Raw genomic sequence first — 20,103 nt, forward strand, 5'->3', positions numbered from 1 at the left:
CCAGTTCCAACACCTGCAGAGCACCAAGTAGGGAAGGCAGGTCCAGTTGATATCTCTGTGTATCCTACGTGCCTGTAACCAAGTAGTGTTCATGGAGGGGTGTGTGTCTCAAAACAGGCAATATGGGAGAAACATGTTGTGTTACAAGCTCTACCCCATTTGTACATGGCTCATCCCATCCCTGCAGTGACACTGGTTATGAAGATAACAGTAATTGCAAATCTCAATCCATAAAGATTATGATGCATAAATGGTTACAGGTAGTCCTCAATTTACAACCACAATTGGGACCAGAACTTCTGTCGCTAAGCAGTGCAGTCATTAAGTGAGTCGCACCCAATTTACGACTTTTTTGCCATGGTCATTAAGCAAATCACATGGTCATTAAATGAATCTGGTTCCCCCATTGACTTTGCTTGTTGGAAGCTCCCTGGGAAAGTTACAGATGGTGATCATGTGACCCTGGGATGCTGCAACTGTGATAAATATATGCTGGTTGCCAAGCGCCTGAATTTTGATCACATGACCACGGGGACACTGCGACATTCGTAAGTGCGAGGACTGATCGCAAGTCACCTTTCAGCACTGTTGTAACTTTGGTCATTAAATGAATGGTCATAAGTCAAGGACTACCTGTATTCCGTTGATTCCATTTCTCAGGGTGAACCGGTTTAATTATGACTTAACTGTGCATTGATTTTAGGTATGAAACCACTTCATACAATGGACAGCCAGCTGCTTATAATAGCAAATGCCCATATGCATTGGGACCCTGAATATTCGGATGTAAAGCTTGTCCAGACGATGATGTTTGTCTCTGAACTTAAAAGTATCCTTGAGAAAGCCTCTGGTCGGCCTGGAAGCCCAACAGCAGACACAAATTCCATTCCTTTGGTGCTGTGTGCAGATCTCAATTCACTGCCTGATTCAGGTATTTGGAAGCAGTTGCCTTTACTTTGGAGTTGATCCATGTCTTCATTTTTTAAGAATAATTTTAATCATTGTGTAAAACTTAAAAATATTGTAGAAGAACCACTTTCAGTGTTTAAGACAGTATGTTTAATTATGATTGTTTTTTAATCGGGTGAGAGGGAGTTAGAGAATCATGTATTTTATATCTACTCTATTTTCCTCAGAGAGTGTCTTGGAGAAGAACCAAATAAATCAAGCAATAATGGCATTGTACCTTCCTCTGCTTATTTAGAGAGTTTTAAAAAAGGTGTCTCTACATGATTAAAGTTGATTAAATTTGGTGAAAAGGTTTTTTTTAAGTGAATGAGATTGTTTTGGGTAGGAAGAGTGCAGAAGAAATGAAACTTAAAACACTGGTTTTGAGAGTACAGTTAATATCCAGAGAATATGGTTAACAAATTAATAAAAGTTATTGTGATATTTTTATTACGGAAATGCTTAGAGGAGAGGAAGGTGAGTTTATTGAAGAGTGTCTGAATTTTCTTGGAGAGCTGAACATGCTAGAAAATGCATTTTTGCCAAAATAATTGCATAATGGTTGCATGATTGTTAGCCATTCTGAGTTTTTGCCGGAGTAGAAAAATAAGGTTTAAGTTGAATAAATAAAAAAGTAATTGGAAAAAGACAGCCTATAATTGAACCAGATCAGCTGTGGGAAAAGTGTTGAAATATACTGAGTTTTGAGATGCACATCCAAATTCTGTATTTATTTCTTTGGAAGTTTATTCTCCTATAAAATGAACATAGGATTGCAGCTTCACAATTCAATTCTGAACCTGCGTGCTTGAAACAGTGTGTCTTCGCTTCTCAAAGTTAAGCTTCGTCTGACATATTTCTCAGATTCTAGACTAGTATTTTAACATAATGAGAGTCTTTTGTTGGGTTGGAGTAGGCTGACCTGAGTGAACAAGTGCAGGTCCTTGGTTGAACTAGTAATTTCCCCTCTGGTACAACAGTTATTTCTAGCCATAAGCCACAATACATTCTAACCTTAAGCAAATTCTAATTCCAATGCAATAAACCTAGTTAGTGGGTCGTAAATAACAATGGTGGCTCTAACTGTTGAATAATAAATTTTTGTAAATATTCATAACTGTCTAGGAAAAAAATTCACACTCTTGCTGTTGCTCAAGTAGTGTTCTAGAGTTAACTAATGACAAATGGTGCAATTCAGTCTTTCATTTGTTGGGTATTCAAACCAGGTGTTGTGGAATACTTAAGCAATGGAATAGTGGCCGACAACCATAAAGACTTCAAGGAGTTGCGTTATAACGAGTGTCTCATGAACTTCAGTGGCAGTGGAAAGAATGGGGCTTCCGAAGGAAGAATCACCCATGGCTTCCAGCTCAAGAGCGCCTATGAAAACAACTTGATGCCTTATACTAATTACACTTTTGATTTCAAGGTAGGTATGGTTTAGTAAAAGTGGCCCCAAAAGGACTGTAAAACCTGCACCATCCAAGCTGGTTTGTGTTCTCCATTAACTCTGCTTGTTGCAAGCTAGTTGTGAAGAACACAAATGGTCATCCCTATGACTGCAGAATGCTACAACAGTTGTAAATGCAAGGATTGGTTGCAAAGCTTTTTTTTTTTACGCCATTGTAACTTCAAAATGGTTGCTAAACAAGGCAATTGGTAAGTGAGGTCTACCTGTACTAATACATGGTTTGCAAGTAAGGAATTGAACTAGTCTAGGATACGTTGTGGTTCATTTCTCATCTCCATTGTCCTTCCAATTGTTTTTTTCAATTACCTCCATTCCATATTCATCTAAGCATTAGAATCATTAGGTGTTTAATCTTAAATTAATCATGATTATGAGTTAACATGTTACTGAATTACATTGTTGAATGTGTATTAACTACATCATTTATGTGATCCTAGTAAAATATCAAATACACATTTAATCCTTTTTAGAGCTACAGATCAGGTTGTAGCTCAGCTGCAAATGTATCAGTACAGGTGATCCTTGGGTTACAATGGCAGTTGGGACCAGGATTGCTGTGTCAACAAATGGTCAGTAAGCAAGGACTACCAATATGTTTAAAGATATGAAATCAGAGCAGTGGAGAAAACTGGTACGATATGTCTACCCAAATCTGTGTGATAGCTGTAGGAGCATGCTGCTAAGTGCCATCACATCTAAAAGAAGATGTAGATTCTGTCTCAGAACCTTCATTCTGAGGTTTTGTATTTGGTGCTCCGCACTTGAATTCACCTGTTTTAACAGTTGAAATGTCTATTCCTTGTTGCAAGTTCTCATTTCACATTAAACTCGTAATGAGTAGAGCTGTGCTTCTAAATCAGCTGAGGCCCAGTGTTTCAGGGTCCTGATTGCCCTACAGTCCAGTTTAACTGAAGATGACCCATTGCATGTTTATAGGTACCAATGTGACCTTCCTATTTCACACAATTATCATTTTTACTGCTTGTAACAACAAGCCATCCTTCCTTTGGCTCTGGGACTTACAATCAAGCCAGAGGAGGCTTTATACCCATTCCTGATAAACTGATCAAAGTGCAGGCAGATTTTCAATCTGAAACCACCCATTTCACATGCCTGAATTTTTAAGAGCTAAATAAGACCCATTTCTTTTTTTCTTTCTTTAAAGGGGAACATAACCTAATCTATGAACAGGATTCTGTTTCTAGCCTGTATTTATACTTTTTTTTCCCCCTCTCTCTCTAGGGTGTAATTGACTATATTTTTTATTCCAACACTCACATGAATGTGCTTGGTGTCCTGGGGCCTTTGGATCCTCACTGGCTGGTTGAGAACAACATCACGGGGTGCCCCCACCCTCACATCCCTTCCGACCACTTCTCACTGTTGACTCAGCTTGAGCTCCACCCTCCGTTTCTGCCTCCGGTCAACGGCATCCATTTGCCGAACAGGAGGTAGTGGAGCCCTGCTCCCTTCGAGGGCTGGGACCTGTTCATTTGTTTATGGACTTGTACAGTTGTAAATCAAAGTCTGTAGGAGTGAAGTATGGCCAACCTTTTAAAAGCTGCTGCTTCATGCTCCTTTCATTATGTGTGTTGACAGTACAATTTTGCACATTTTTGGTGCATATTGGTACCATTTGGCACTAGGGCTGGAACCAAAGTTGTTGTTTGTTCCCTTTTTCAGGTTTTTTTGTTTTGTTTTGAAGGTACAGATGCAAAGTATATACAGACACACGTGAAGAAAACATGGCAGGCTTTACATGTTGCAACAGAAAGCTGCCTTAATCAATGGACAAATCAGAAGGGAGAGATTTGCTTATATGTATACATCCATAGCGAGAGGTTTTGTATTTTTTCAGTCCTAGCCAGATGAGTCCTTCCACCTGCCCCCAACTCCCTTGCATTTTTTAAAGTCCTCTGCACTAGACTAGACAACATGTATTGGCCCTGTTGGGAATTGTGTATCCTTGGAAATAGCACTTACTGTTTTCAGAGTTTATTCTCAGCACAGATTTGTTCACCTCCCATTTGAAATAACAGACAGAGATGCAAGACATTAATCTTCCTGCTGTTAAAAAAAAAGTTGCTACAAGAGAGACCTTTCCGTGAGCATCTGATTGCATCTGGCACTAAGCCACCAGGGTGTTCTGCCCTGCACCACCTCCATGCCTGAACTATAAAATGTTGCATGCTCTAGTCTCAGATTCAGTGAATCACCTCCATTACTCTAGGGGTAGGGATGAGTCTGAACTTCTGGCTTGCAGCTGTATTCTCTACCAGAAGAGTAAGATAGCATCAGTCTCTTACTTGAAGAAAGCCCAAAATTATGAATTGGATCACTTCAGAGAAACACAGATAGCGGGACAGATGACTGAGGGGGAGCCACAGTAATTGGAGGGCGATTTGGAATGCTGAATCCTGCATTTAAAATCAGTGACAAGAATTCTTCTGCTAAATGTCCACAATATACAAATATATTCCAACTCAAACACACCTCTTCTTTTTACCCCTTGTAAATTATAAGCCCCTTCCTCTGTCCTTTTAAAGTATTCGGTTAAGAAAGGCTGGGAGGAGTAAAGTGTGAGATAGACGTTTAGCTTCAGCCTCCTTCCTGTAGTACAACCAATTTTCTTTGGGTGCAATTGTTGCAACATGAAAGGGAGAAAAATGTTAATCTATCCATTCCCTCGGCATTTTTTTTTCTTTTTTCCTAACCCTAGTCGCCAAATAGCCATCTCATGCTTTTAATTCTTTGTTGTTGGTTTGTTTGTTTTTTCTGTTTTCTATCAAGTTGGGTTTTTTTTTTAAGGGAAACTGCTTGTTTGTTTCCAACTGTTAATTTCTTTCTTTAAGAAATGCTTAGGCATCCTCGCGTGCGCGTGTGCTTCTGGTGGCCATTTTAAAACCTTTGTTCTTCTGGAGGGTGGGAAAATATTTTTTTAATGCCATCTCTTTAAGAGAGATGAGGCCAATATCCACTCAGGACAACTGCTATTGTGGTGGGCTCGAACAGAATATTCCACTGCAGAGAGGGGATTCAAAGCAAGCAAGATGGTGGATGTGGGGTCTTGATCCAAGTCCCGCCCGTGTGTGGGCATTGCATGCACGCACAGAGGTGTGTGCTTGGATAACAATGCTACATCTTCCATCTTGCCTGTTTTGACCCCCCCCCCCTCCTGCAGCTACTGCCTAGCCATTCCAGGGAAAGAGAGGCACTTAACAGTAAGCCCTTAGTGGATAGAGTCACACTTTACTTTTCCAACAGCAGCAACAAAGGCAAAAAGGACATTTGTTTTAGGTTTTTGGTATTTCTGCTTGCTGCTATACAAGATTCCTTGAGCTTATATTTTAAACTTTTCATGCACTTTACTATTTCTAGTCTGAAGATGTGATATTTTTAATAAATGAGAATTATTTCCATTATGTGAATGAAAATTTTTAAAGGACCTATATTTGTCTCATAAATACACTTAAAAAAAGGACAATAAAAAGAGTCAAATAGTTAATTTTAAATCGTAAGGAACTGTCTGTTCCATAAAGCAGCCTTTAAGGCAGGGTTCCTCAACCACAGCAACTTTAAGATGGGTGGACTTCAACTCCCAGAATCCCCTAGCCAGCATGGCTGGCTGGGGAATTCTGGGAGTTGAAGTCCACCCATCTTAAAGTTGCTGAGGTTGAGGAACCCTGCTTTAAGGTATCTCTTTCCCCCCTCTCTTTTCTGTTTGGCTAACTGTGTCTGAAATGGCAAAGGAAAATTTGTATTGGGCTCCGAATTGTTCCCTCGTGCTTGTAGGGGGGTGGAGGTGGAGCGGAATAAGTTACTGAAGAATGCAATCTGCTTTCAAAAGGATTTGTCTTCATCAATTGGAACTTGCTGCATTGTGTAGAAGAAAAAAGGAGATATTCAGGTGAAACCACAGCAGGGCAATATTCCTTTATAGGCCAAATCATCCTGTGGCTTAAACACTAATTTGCTCGGTGGCTGTTCTTGCAAGCCAGTGCAGCTCATAAACTTCGGGCCGCTTCCTCTGTGGTTTGTTTAACATGGTATGTGAACCAGGAATTCTGTTGTTTTTGAGTTTCTTTCTGTGGCTGGTTCCAAGAGAAACAAGCTAGAGTTTCAGATTCACACAGTGCACTAAACAAATCACCAGAACTGCAGGTCTGTTCATTTGCAGCTCAGCCATATGAAAGCTAAGTAGCACTGACGTAAGGAAACTCAGAATGACAGCTGCACTTCAAATCCCTTCCTGTAATCTGGAGCAGGACTTCGATAGATCCATCTGGCCTTTCAGTGTGTTTTTACTGATCGCTCCCCCCACCCCCATTGGCTCCCTTTGGTGGTGGGGAAGGGATCTCGCACACTGTGGTCATGAGCTAGCATTTTCAAGAGCCGCTCTGTTTTACCCTCATTCCATCAAAAGTGTAAAATCCAATTATGAAGCACGGGAAGGTTTTTCTCCTTTTAAAGATCACATTCCCCACCCTACCCTCAACATTGGTGCAGGTATTTTCTCTTACATACCTCAGAAGGGTTCTATAAATGGCCATGTATATAGATACATATATATAAATTGACAAGCCAATTACGATACAGTACTGGAAAGTCAACTAGCATGACAAATTTAGTTTTGTGGACATTAACCCTTTCGGTTTTGCTTTTGTAAGGGCACAACCTTCTGGGAATTGGTTTTTGCCCCAGCCCTTTGCAGTGAATGCAAGGGTCCCAACCCCTGTTTCTTTCAGTGGGGGTGGAACAGGGGAATTCCCAGTTGGGTTGTGCTCAAAGTCATCTACTGTATCATTTTGGAGGCATTTTTTATGTTTCTTTCCTGCTCTGGAGGTATGCACTAACAATTTTCCTCCTTCTCATACGTGCATGTTAACTAGCAGAGTGAGCAATATTTCCCACCATACTTCACTCCCAACTATTTTTGGAGATGTTTGTATAAAATGGAGTTTAAAAAAAATCGCCTGTGATTGTATATGAACTGCAAAGGAGCCGGTTTATTAAATAATACAAAAACACGCAATGTTTTGTAATGTTGTTGGGAGGGCGGGAGGCAAGGGATAAAATAAAAAAAAATTGGGAACAACTGTATACCTCTTAAATTCCTTTTTTGGTTTGGTTTTAGTTTAGGTAATCAATGTGGTCTGGAACAGCACTGCAGTTTTCCTTGTGCCTTTTTAGAAATTGCACAATGCTCTTATTTATGTTTTTTTTAAGCAATCATTACATTAGTCTCAGTCCAAGAAAACACAAGGAGGATACACTCTTTGCCAAGTAGAACCAAATGTAGCATTGTAGACAATTGATGTGAAGTGCATCATAAGCCTGGGGACCAAAGAATGGCTAAGCACAGTTTTAGTTGCTCTTTTGCTTCTTGCATGTGAATAAAGGGGATCATTGAACTGAAGCTGCTGATGTTGTGTCTGAGGGTGCAGGCCATATTTTTCTTTCTAAAATAAGGAGGAAAAAAAGGATTACTTTTATGACTGCGAGGCAACCATAAATGGTGCTGTCTGATGCTGAAATGTGCGATTGGATTTACCTTAATAGCAAAACAATGCTTCTAGAACCCCAGTTGCTAGGATGATCGAGCATAAGCTAATTCAAACATAGAGCATTATTGACCTTTATTTGTAACCCTCTTTTCATTCAGGGGCTCATGTTTAACGCTATCAGGTCAAGGAGTGGTTCTGTGTGTGAGCATTTGGGATGGCTAGGGAAATGACAGATTATAGTTGATGTACCCTTCTCACAGGTGCCATTGCCTTGGTGAAAACCACATTGAGGCTCCCCAACAGTGCCCAGATGTTGCACTGAACGTTCCTTTCATGAAAGTCAAGCCACACTAGACCTAAGAGTCTTTGCAAGGAAACAAAATCTGTATCTGCTAAGTATTGAAGTAATATGTTTTCAGTAGAAAACTAGATTGTTCAAAATTAATACGGGAAAAAAGTCAGCCCATGTACTTCCAGTCTTTAGATGTTGCAAATGGGGCTTGTGATTTCATGGGGACAGCCCCTAAAGCCCTCCCCTACATCATTTCCTTCCGATGTATTGGCTGTACTAGCTGAGGATTATGGGTTTTGAAGGGCCAGCTCATGCAGAGGCATTTGGGCATTTGCACGGCATATGTTGGACAATGAAAACATTGCTGTTTGTAATAATGGGGGCATTCCCAGTCTGAAAGCTTGTTCTCTTTTCTTTCTCTTCTCTCAGTCCCTAATAAAGAACTGAACTCATCTCAGTAATAGATGTATTGTCTGGACATAAGCCATTTCTTCTCTCTTTCAAATCCCCAATGTTTATTAGACCAAATTCTTTACAGCTTAATTGTTACCCCAAACCACCTGGGTGCCTCTTAACATTTCAGAAAGTGATTTAATGGGTTGGATCCAAATTTAGTTAGAATGGACCCATTAAAATCTATGCATCTTAAGATTCATTGATTTCATTGGATGTGCTCTTAAGTGTGACCAAATCTGGATGCAACCCATTGTTTCCATGGTATAGTCAAGTGGATAGTTGCTGTTACTGGAAAAAAATCACTTTACTTTTCATTTAGAGTGGTCTGTGTTGGAGAATGTAAGCTCTTGCAGAGTTGGCAAGGCTTTGTATGTCTCTGTCTTAATTTTTTTACTTCCCTTTCATTCTAGTCAACAGGAACAAGTACATTTAGACCAACGAAATGGCTAGTTTAAATTCGTGCCCAGTTCACAAATACAGAAGAGAACTGGGAGGGTTGCTGGGCCCACTCTGGGGCTTTTTTTCCCCCTGATACTGGAAAACACCACCTGTAGAAGTAGTTAGTTGGTAAAAAAGGAGGTATCCAGTGTCTAATTCCTCCTCCAAGGTCAGCGTTCTCCTTCCAACCGCAGGAGAAAAATAGGGAATTTCAGCTTTTTGTGGATATTCTAGTTTACTTGGCATTTTCTGCTCTGCTGAACAAGAAATGGAGAACACTCTTCTTCAAAAGTTCAGATCTATCTTTAATACATTCTCTCATTGTTATTCCCATGCACAAGCCACAACAGACAGGAAATTGCAACAAACAGCTGAGGTTCTTAACAGAAGCATTTTATTGCCATTTTCCTTACAATGTCAGGGTTAAAATCCTCTCTGAGAAGTCAACTTAATGATTAAGTCAAGTCTGAGGGCAGCACGCTCTGCTGGGCTCCTACCATTCCTGTGTTGGTAAAAAGATCCAGTTGACAGGCACAATCTTTAACATGATCATGATGATTATATTTTTTAATAATACAAACATTTTATAATTATTTTATAATAAAATAGTAATTATATTAATATACACATATTTATAATAATTCCATCAATGTTGAAGACAAGGAATTAGAAGAGATTACAAAATACTGAGATTTGCAGAAAGATTGCAAAAATCTAGAAGTTTACAATGGTATAATTTTTACTGAAGCATTAGATGCAGTATCTTGAGAACTAAGAATTTGGACTTCCTAAATTTGGAACAACTTATGATAGCCCAACTACACACAATAGCACTATTGGGCAACTCATGAATAATTAGACACGACCTTTATGATTCCCAAGCCTTTGGATAGGGCGCGAATCATAAAGGAGAAAACCTGCCAAAATTAGCCATGATACATGATTAGTGGAATAATAAGTATTACAATAATAATAGAAGAGGAAGAGAAACAGCAACTTGGCATGTTGAAAATCAACACATCTCTTACAGCATCATCTTTATTTCCAAGAATGCTGTTGTGTCCCATATTTAAAAAGGTCATAATTAAGAATAATTCCAGAAGGTGGCAAACAGCAGTTGACTGATCTTTCGTGACCTCTCAGCTAGCTGACCTGGGATGTCCTGATGGTCTCCTATCCAAATGCTGCTTCAGATAGATTCCAGACCCAGATACGGTTGGCCACATGCTACTCTTCTGCTTGCCTCTGGAATCCATGTCTCTTTGTAATGCACTCGGGCATTTTGCTGCAAAGTGTCTTGCGGTACATTGTCCCCCACCTGTGGGTCATGGGGCCAGGGCCAACAATGCTATGATGGCATCTGGGTGGCTACTGCAAAGTTTTTCAACTGTCTTAAGGATTTGGGAGGGGGGGGCTTAAGGGCACAGATGGGTTTTTAAGTGTGCAAAACTCATTTTGATCCCTTTAAACCCTCCAAAGTGCAAAATATGGTTTAGAAATATGAGCGGATGGAGGCCTCTGGGCTACTAATGGAGTTCTGGACAGCTTGGATAAATTCTTATCTCTGCTTGCTAATTTGCTCAAAAAGAGTGTTTTTAGGCCGTGCTAGAAGAAAGGGTGGGGAACTGGTTTCTCTCCGAATGCCTACGGCTGCATAGTTATGCCTTTCAATCAAAGCTTATGTCTTTTAATAAATGTTGTTACTCGGAAAAGCTGCTACCAGGCTCCTGAATTTTTTTATGGCCACACTGGCTCCTGTTCTGTAAATTAGGTGATCCTCTCCCCCACCCCAATTATAGAGATCTGTTTTGCAACAGCAACTGAGATTTGTTCTCAAAGCTCCATGTCAAAAAAAGGTTGGGTGCCTTGTTGCAAAAGGAATGCATTTTATCACATAGTCCACACGTACTTGTAGATATCTGCCACAGACTATAGCAGTGCACAGTGGTTTAATGTTAAGTCATAAAGATTAGGCCTGACTTTGTTACCTATCAGCCACATCCTTGCCTTTCATATAAAACTAACCTTTATTTTTATTAACTACCACACTTCTGAACAGCTTGTGAATTTCTCTTTCTTTTCAGCAAAACAACTCATAGAATAGCTGTACAAAGAAAAAAAAAAGATTTGAAGGAATCTAGGATAAGAGCAAGATTATGATTAGGTGAAGTGTCAGGGGTAGAGTTCGCATGTTAAGTAAGCCATAATTATTAGAAAGTTCCTAGAAGCAAAACTGATAGAAGTTGCAGAGTAGCTATATAGTCTAATTACTTAATAGTGGCTTTGCTAGAAGCAAATGTACAATAGCTTGCATTTTATTCCAAAACAATCAAATTAGTCTCTTGTGTCTGCCCTCTGCCACCGGCTTTTTCCAAAAGAGGTGCAGAAATTTTAAGTTGCCGCTTGAATAGATGCAATTAAATCTACGTATAGAAAGATAAACCTGATGCTCACAGGATGGGCTGATTTTGTCAAGACGTCTTAAGGATGTGTTTGCCCCCAGAAAACCCATTTGCAATTATCTGGAATCAAAGGAAACTTCTTGTTATTACACAACCCAAAGTTCTTGATGATTTTAAATGTTAAAAACAGTCATAAGTGCCCTGCAATAAAAGGGTTACCAAACACAAAATCCATACCTAATGGCTTACATGAGCTGAATCCTGCATTATTTTGGGCATGCTTCCCCAAGTACCAAGAAATAATAACAGTGTTTATTGTAGAAACAGTTCAAAACATTTCAGATATTTTACGTTGCTAATCCTTACAGCAACCTATATGAATAGGCCGATATTGTTATTCTCCTATTTTGTAGAGGGCTACGCAAGAAGATAAGGATGACAAAATATTTTTTCTGGGCTCAGGACACTGTTCTGTGAATTGGGCAGTTTCACAAAATAAGACATACGTTTGCATAGGATACTGTATACATCTATCCAAAGTACTATACAGTAAGTTGAAATATAACACATCTTGCTATAATAGGAAAAAATGACCTGTTCTCTTGCTCCACGTGTGCCCCAACCCGCTTTTTGGTATAAAACAAGACTGAGAAACTTCTATTTTTCTATAAAATATAATAGGAAGAGAATAGTAAAGGGCTGTACCTAAGAAGAAGAAAACCAAGAAAGATTTTCTTAATTCTTGTTCAAGAAAATCAAGATGTGCACACTCAGTTTTGGCTTCCGTGTTTTGTGTACTGAATTTAGAGGTAGTTTATTTTTTCATTCTTAGACCCAGTCTCACCCTTTGTACTGTTATTTTGCATTATTATTTGGATGTTGAGATTTTAGTAAAAAAATAAAACCAATTTAAATATCTAGAGCTCCCTGAAATCTGAAATAATTTCTTAAATGTGATGGGCAGGTGTAAGAAGTCGGGCTTATATGCAGGGTGTGGTCAAAGAAGTCAACACGGTGACTGCAACTGTGCAGTCAAAACCCCACATAAAAGGGGCAGGGCTTCAACTGTGCAGTTAAGGGCACCATCTTGACTTTTTGGACCCAATTCTGCAGATGTGCATGTTTTAGCCATAAGGGGGCCTTGGATGATGTATACACCCAGGTTGGACTTCTAGGTCACACATTCTTGATTGCAGAGGATCACCTTCATGTCTAAGAAGACTTGTATCTGTGAAATCTGAACCATTGCATAAATATAGGATAAATACTATATGTTCTCACCATGGGTGATCTAGCTTGATAAAGTGATGGGGCTGGTCAGCTGAGGCAGGAAAAGACACTCTGAGACTAGGCTGAAGCCATAACCTAAAGATGAAGCAGGCACGTAAGCAGAGAGGACAAAAGCCAGGAAACTTATCTATGAGATCCCTTCAGGGAGGTAGATAAGAAGGAAGCAAGTCCTTAAGGAAAAAACAAAGGACCTGAACCAGACAAAGGAATTTGGACCTGAGCACATGGAAACCCTCACCCCAATTCCATCAACTTGTGAATCAACCCAGCAAGGACTTTTGGGGATAAAAGGGGTCCCAAAGCCCACCCACTCTGAGTCGTCTGAGCTGAGTCACCTTTGGATCCAGACTTGGCGGCTTCCCTCCCTCTAGCTAGTGCCTGGCAGCCTAGTTGGGAAGGACATGGGTAAGTCTGGATGAGCATGTGTGTGTGTGTGTGTATGAGAAAGAGCAAATGTACCTTGCAACCAGTAAAGTTTTGCTGTTAGTTTAAATTCACTGGGTCTCCGTGTATTACAAAGAACCTCTTGTGCCTCAGTGTTCGGTTGGAAGTGATTTGTGTGTATCCCTAATTATTTCCCAGCTGTTGACCAGGGCTGTGTGTCTTCTTTGCTCTAGCCGCACCTATCTGGAAAACCCAGGTAGAGAGCAAGGGGGGCTGATAAGATCCACGTGCCTCAACAGGCTGTGAGTCTGTGAGTGAGTGACCATAAGCCGAACCTGGGAGCAGCGTGTGTAACAACACCCACTTTCCCCCTACTATTGGTGTGTTCAAAACGAGTTCATAATAGTTTTACTTGAAGATTATGTGAAATCCTCTTATCTGTTGTGATTCTAATAGTGTTTGTCTCACAATCCACTTGTTTTGCACTGCACTTGCCTAGTTCTCACCATGAAACCACCAATACATGATGTGACAAGGGTTTTGACTTTTGGCCAGTTTGTCACATAGCCTGAAGCTAACCAGGGTTGAGAGGGAGTGACTGGCCCAAGATCTCCAGATGGCCTCCATACCTAAGGGAGGATTAGCATATGGGTCTCCCTGCTCCTACGCCAGCTCCTTCACCATTACCCAACGCTGGCTCTTCGAAACCCTCACTTATCCTCATGAATATGCAAGACTGTACCTCTTTGTCCACTTCTTAAGTAATGCAGTCACCCAAGGAGTATTAGGGTGGATGCAGTATTTCCAGCTGTTCTTCAGAGTTAATCTGAAACAGAAAGGAGGCCATTAATCTTCGAGGTTACATGCTTCATCTGGCTGTTCCAATCCGGGCCTCCGGGTAGAAGTCGCGGGTCCCACTTACATAATCTCCATCCTTCGGCAGTGTATTCTTTGGGGAATGACTTCAATGTGTTTCACTTGTGTTGGAGCAAACGGCAATGCTATGTGCTTTAAGCACTTGCATCTTCCCAAGTGAGCGATATGCCCTTCCATTGCAAGACCTGTTTGCAAACAAATGAACATATTACATAATATACAAATTAAAAGATGCTTGCTCCTTGGGAGGAAAGCTATGGCAAACCTAGATAGCGTATTAAAAAGCAGAGACGTCACCTTGCCGACAAAGATCCGCATAGTCAAAGCTATGGTTTTTCCAGTAGTAATGTATGGCTGTGAGAGCTGGACCATAAAGAAGGCTGAACTGTGGTGCTGGAGAAGACTCTTGAGAGTCCCCTGGACTGCTAGGAGGTCAAACCAGTCAATCTTAAAGGAAATCAACCCTGACTGCTCATTGGAAGGATTGATAATGAAGCTCAAGCTCAGATACTTTGGTCACCTAATGCGAAGAGAGGACTCTTTGGAAAAGACCCTGATGCTGGGAAAGATTGAAGGCAAAAGGAGGCGTACTTTTCCAAAAGGCGTACAGCACTTAATTCAAAATGATAAATACATAAAAACAATTGCAATGGAAAAATAACTATAACAGATGAGGACCTAACTCTTGTATTTGAACAACGTGCAAGGTTTAGTTAGTGTTCACCTAGGTTTTCTGGTGACTTACCATGTTGTGCAAATTCACCCTTTTGGGACACTGTATTGCATACATCCCTCCCAAAAAAGAGTAAATGCAGAAACCAAGGTGAAGTAATTGTTTGAATGCAGCCAATGAGTTGCATGACAGAGCAGAGGTTGATCCCATCTCTCCCCAGTCATACTCTTAAAAAATATTGAGAATTGCATACAGTGGCTAGACGTCCTTAAATGGAAGGAAGACATGTGCTGTTCTGCCCCACATCTTGCCCCTGTTCTTAAGCAATTAAGTGTATCTTTAGGTATTCCGTGTTTTTTAAAAGTTAATTCTGCAGCTTTGCAAAGCCTTGCAATTGTTCCTTAGCATGAACTTTCATGTGTCCACTCTCTACAACCTATATTAAATGCATGGAAGGAGGGAGTGGGGATTAAAGTTGCATTTGCCACAATACACCACAGTTCTCTGTATCTTGAATCAAAGGGCCAAAGAAGCCCTACAGATGCACTTGTTTACTCTTTGAGTCTAGGACGGTCACTAAGGTCTCCGTCGTTTATGATGGCTCCACATGGCTGGAACCCAAAGGCTAGCATATGTCCCTTGCCTCTTGCAGAGACAACCAGAGAAACCCAATTAAATGTGGCTTCACCTGGCACATCTATTATACTGTGTACTTAGCCACACATGTTCACCTGCATACAATCACAAGCTATATAATAGCAACATAGCCAGGGAAAATACGTTAGCTCCCTGCAAAAACTTCAGACCCCTAACAAGGAGGTGTAGGAACCTTATACATGCTGTTGTTGTTCCTACACCTATTGTTTTAATTCATCCCCATTACTTTCTAAGTAAGTATAGGTCATTTCAGATTGGTAAGTCAAGCCTCCTAACTGGGTTTTGATTCTTGGCAACTTCATGGACAATAAACTTTTTCATGTAGCGGTTGCACAATTCTGAATGGTCAAAAGAACATGCATTTAAAACGAAGAGGAGAAGAGGTGACCTTGGATGCTGCATCCTGTGTCGCTCTGGTGTGGATATTAGCAACAAAGGAAAGAATCCAGAAATTTGGTAGACAAAAGAGAACTACTAAAGGCAGTACTAGCAAGGAACATAAACCTGTACAGGCATGGTGAATACAAATCTAACATTTTTTGCTTTAGTTCCTTCTTTGTTGTTGTTGAAAGAACATTACTTCTAAAAGAAAGAAAGAAAGAAAGAAAGAAAGAAAGAAAGAAAGAAAGAAAGAAAGAAAGAAAGAAAGAAAGAAAGAAAGAAAGAAAGAAAGACCCTCTTCTTTGATCTCTCGTTTTCTAGAACTTTTATGAGGGCATTTTAATGGCCAGCCTTGCTGTAGAGCATCTTCATAAATTCTTTTTAGCCAATTATTTTTGTGCCTTGTGTCTTGGAGAGGGGTGGGTGATTTAGAATGTGTGTGAGAAGGCTGAGGTTATTGTCTAAGGATGCCATCCTGTGTCTTAAACTGCATCTTCCTTCTTTCAGCCTTTTAATTTATTTATTTATACATCACATTTATATAGCTGTCCATCTCACAAAGCGACTCTAAGCCTGGTTGCAGGGAGGAACAGAAGTGGTGGTAGCAAATACATTACACCCAGCTGTTCTGTTGGGTGGGGCAGACTCAGTACTGATAGCAAGACTTATTGTACAAATCACAGATGAGTTTCTGAAAGCATGGGGTCTTTAAGAAGGTCTCATCTGGCAAGTCTAGTGTTGACATGAGTGTCAGGAAATGGGTTCTGTAGTCAAGCCCAATGGGCCAAGTTGAAATTAAAGAAAGACTTACCATAGATGTGGTTGATGTTGCTGGCTACTAGGGCCACCGTTAGTATCAAAATCAGGCTCTTCATTATTGCTGGACCATGGGATTCTCAGTGAGGGTGGTTTGAAGATGTGTTTTCTCCTTATAAACCTATCCTTCCCAAAGGGAACTTGCGGATATTATCATGAAAGACAGGGGTGGGAAAAAAATCCCCTTGTGAGTATATGTGTTTGTGTATGTGTATAAAGAAACTTCCTCACACATTTATTCTTCCTCATGTTCTCTGAAGTAGAAGTAACCTATTATACTATTTTAGCTATTGGCCAGGGGAAAAATTTAAAAGGGGGAAGTTTTCTGTGAAGGTCCAGAAACCTTCCTGCCTTGTAACTGGGCTTTCAAGAAGGTCATTCTTCTCAATCAGACTGACTCTGCTTCTGTGAAGGCAGAGGTCTCCTTCAAGTAGTGTTTGAGTCCTGGTGACTTGATGGACAACCTCTGTGTTGTTTGCTTGGCAGCAGTGTAGAAGGGGTGAACCACTGACATTTATTTTGGATTTTTTTTTACTTCCTCATCTAGTCTGCAGTCCTGGAGGTTTCCATCCAAGGACTAATGTACTTTTATCTTCAGAGTAGAGAAGGCTTGGCATATTTGTATCTTTCAATAACATGGGCATCAGCTTAAGACACATATGGGGAATTTCTGGCCTACAGGTCATTCCAGGCTAGTAAAAGTTTCCTGTGCTAACCCTTTATGACCAAGCCTTTTTTCTAAGCCCCAATGGAGCAGGAGCAAGAAATGAAAATGAAAGAAAATAACCCACCCAACAATGAATTGAAGCAGCTGAGCAGGCCAGGGAGTTATTGTAGGGAGAGAGTCCATGGAGCACACAGAAAGGGTTTGCACCTTCTGTGACCTTGGGCATCCTGTGTGCTCTATTGGTGGTTGATTCTGACCACTGGATTAGGGGGAAGCAGGTCTCCCTTGTGAGTAACATTGGATACAATTGCCTTTGGCTTGAATTTTTAACGCCACTTAGTTTCTGGACAATCCACTCTTTTGGCCTTGGCAGTGGAGCTCTTGATTCAAATATCTGAAACAAAAGAAGAGAAAATATGGTCTTCAAAAATAACTCATAATGGTTGGGTTCTGTTATTTCAATTCCCAGACATAGTCTGAAATTTGAGAGTACAGTTATGACCAAGTGGGTGCAAAACAGACACGAGAGGCCTGAACTGGCTGTGTTCACACAACTCAGTTTGTATGGTGTTTCTTTGGTACAATAGTTCAAGTGCTGGACTAGACACCAAGAGACCATGAGTTCCAGTCCTCCCTTAGGCACATTATGTTTGCCACCTTGATTTGCACAAAATAAGGCAGGATATAATCATCATCATCTGCTTTACTTGATTATCAAATTCACCAATTTTCTGGGTTCACCTAACCCATGGAATTATAAACTAATCAAACAGACTGGGGTTGAATACACAATGCCACCAAAAAAACCAACCAGGTAAAAACTAACCAAGCTTTGCTTCTGTGTATACAGCTGCCAAGTCTTTCAATGACTGACTGCTTTTGGGGAAGTGTATATTTTTTTCTACTAGATAAACCATTATCACCATCCTATGTGAGTCATCCTAGGACACCATTCACCCCCGCCCCCTCAATTTTTCCTTGCTTCCTGAAATTGAGACTGGATGACTTCTAGGAGAAGAGAAATGAAGCAAAAGACTTTCTATTCTGAGACCGGAGAAGGCAAGGAGGAATTACAAATGAACACAGTTCCCTCCTTAGCAATCTGCAGCAATTCTCTTGTCTGACTCCTGCAATCATTTGGAAAAGCATGAAAAAGTCTCTCCGGCAAAGTAGGCACTGCAATGCCTTATGAGTGGGAGAAAGCTTTACCCTGTGAAGTTCCAGCTAAACAGGGTTTTTACCCCACTTCCATAAGAAGGGAAGCAGGGAAAAACAGTTTTTTGGCCATCACTCACAGCTAACAACATGGGGAGGGAAGAGCGTTGTTGGGGGGCTGGGGTTTTCTCCCTCCTACTAGGAAGGAGAAGCAGAGGAGAATGCCTATATTGGTGCCAGTTCTCTGATCTCCAGGGTTGTTCCTCTGTGGGATTGGAAAGCTGAGCACAGAACAACTTCCCCATCTTCGTGCCCGTAAAACTGCCCTCCATTAGGTCACATGGTGTCAAAAAGTGCATGCACCAGCCCTTCGGATCAGGCTCTGCTGGGTAGTGGCTAAGAGCTATTTCTCCCACTTTCCATTCCAGGGCAATTCTTGTCAGGCCCAGCCCAAGAACAATGGTGAAACAGTCCAGTTGAGTAAAGTTCTTTTATTTGCTTACTCGTTATAGACAGAATCTTGCCAGACTCAATCTATACAATAGCAACTACTGGATATACCCTGGGAGATTCTAGGGAGTGGTTATCTTGAACGTCTTCCTCTTCCCACACTCCTGCTCTGGACTGTGTTGTCTTTTGTCTCCTTTCCCTTCCTGAATTGCACCCACTCCTTCCTGATAGCCTTGATCTCTGCTGCAATCTACCACATCACCCTTCCCTTCGTAGACAGATTTCATCACAATTCTCCAGTGTGTGGGACAGAACCAAAACAGCTGCTTCCCCCAACGCACAAATACAACCAAGGGTGTCAGCAGGAAGGGTGGCCACAACCCTGCAATCAACCCCCCGCTCCTTTTTTACATCCATCAGGACACAGGGGAAAAGGGGCGGGGCTCTGATTGCTTGGTAATGGGTGCCATCTTGGCTTTTTTGACTCCCCTGCCAGCCTCCCCTGCTCTTGCCATCCCTCCAAGCTCTGTCAGCTGGGGATTTGCTGCCTGATCTGGCAGGTATAGCAGAAAAAGTGAGAGAAGTGACACTTTGGCCAGTAGCCCAGAGATAGCCAAGAGGAGAAGGACAAGATCCCATCTATGAGGTATGACAGACTGTCCAAACCACAAGAATTGTGTTGGCAGAAAGTCAAGAACCCCCACTTTAAAACTAGAATGAGGGCAGGCTGTCTTCCCAATGTGTCAGGGTTGAGTTGATATCCTCTGTTTACATCTTCCTGAAATGCTTTGTCTTCCCTTCCATCTCTGTTCATGTCCCAAGCTGGGAATGTTAATAGAAATCCCCAGACAATCAATGGAGAGTCAAAAGGAGATCTGTTTATTCAATCCAAAGTCATTAGCTTTGGATGGGTGGCCATGCAGAACACCTGTCCACACAAACATGCAAGAAGTAGTTGTAAACTTATAGCCAACAGCAAGTGAAAAGTGATGTGCAAATTTACATATGCAAAAGCAACCAAGTTCTCACAAGTCCAACAAACTTGCCTAAATAAAGAGTTCAAAGTCCAAGGAGCAGGCACAAGAATGATCAGGCAAATCCAGGGGTCCAAAGCGTTAGCAAGGTCATCAGCTGATCTGGATTCCTAGTCAAAAGGCAAGGCACAGAGGGTCTGAGTTAGTGAACGGTTGTTTCCAACACCAGTCTTGAGCTCATAGTTCTTCTTAAATAAGAGCAGCCCTGG

General features: G+C 41.0%; 2 protein-coding genes across 2 annotated transcripts in view; one reads left to right on the forward strand and one right to left on the reverse strand.

Moving 5' to 3' along the window:
* The window catches only part of CNOT6L (CCR4-NOT transcription complex subunit 6 like), a 47,057-nt gene extending 37,696 nt beyond the window's left edge, over nucleotides 1–9,361 (forward strand). The window contains exons 10-12 of the mRNA XM_088133148.1: nucleotides 704–931; nucleotides 2,175–2,377; nucleotides 3,662–9,361. Of these exons, the coding sequence (XP_087989274.1) occupies nucleotides 704–931; nucleotides 2,175–2,377; nucleotides 3,662–3,874 (644 nt within the window). The 3' untranslated portion in view covers nucleotides 3,875–9,361. The remainder of the gene's footprint in view (nucleotides 1–703; nucleotides 932–2,174; nucleotides 2,378–3,661) is intronic.
* A 364-nt stretch (nucleotides 9,362–9,725) lies between these two features.
* On the reverse strand, nucleotides 9,726–16,677 carry LOC112541766 (interleukin-8). The gene is made up of 5 exons (XM_025172653.2): nucleotides 16,584–16,677; nucleotides 14,108–14,246; nucleotides 13,928–14,011; nucleotides 12,793–12,876; nucleotides 9,726–11,631 (listed from the first exon to the last, which is right to left on the reverse strand). Coding segments are annotated over exons 1-5 (372 nt in total). The 5' UTR covers nucleotides 16,648–16,677; the 3' UTR covers nucleotides 9,726–11,630.
* Nucleotides 16,678–20,103: the final 3,426 nt, after the last annotated feature.

Source organism: Python bivittatus, unplaced genomic scaffold (genome assembly GCF_059951505.1).
Source record: "Python bivittatus isolate LINGU-HERP-01145 unplaced genomic scaffold, Pbiv_v1 ctg000070_np1212, whole genome shotgun sequence".
In the NCBI taxonomy this organism is placed as follows: domain Eukaryota; kingdom Metazoa; phylum Chordata; class Lepidosauria; order Squamata; family Pythonidae; genus Python; species Python bivittatus.

Bases quoted from the DNA above. Each gene is read 5' to 3' on its own strand.
- LOC112541766 (XM_025172653.2), bottom strand. From the start codon at position 16,647: ATGAAGAGCCTGATTTTGATACTAACGGTGGCCCTAGTAGCCAGCAAC. The intron at 14,247-16,583 runs GTAAGTCTTTCT...GTTTGCAAACAG, and splicing joins CAACATCAACCACATCTATG to GTCTTGCAATGGAAGGGCAT. The intron at 12,877-13,927 runs GTACAGTCTTGC...CTTCATCTTTAG, and splicing joins CTTAAGAAGTGGACAAAGAG to GTTATGGCTTCAGCCTAGTC.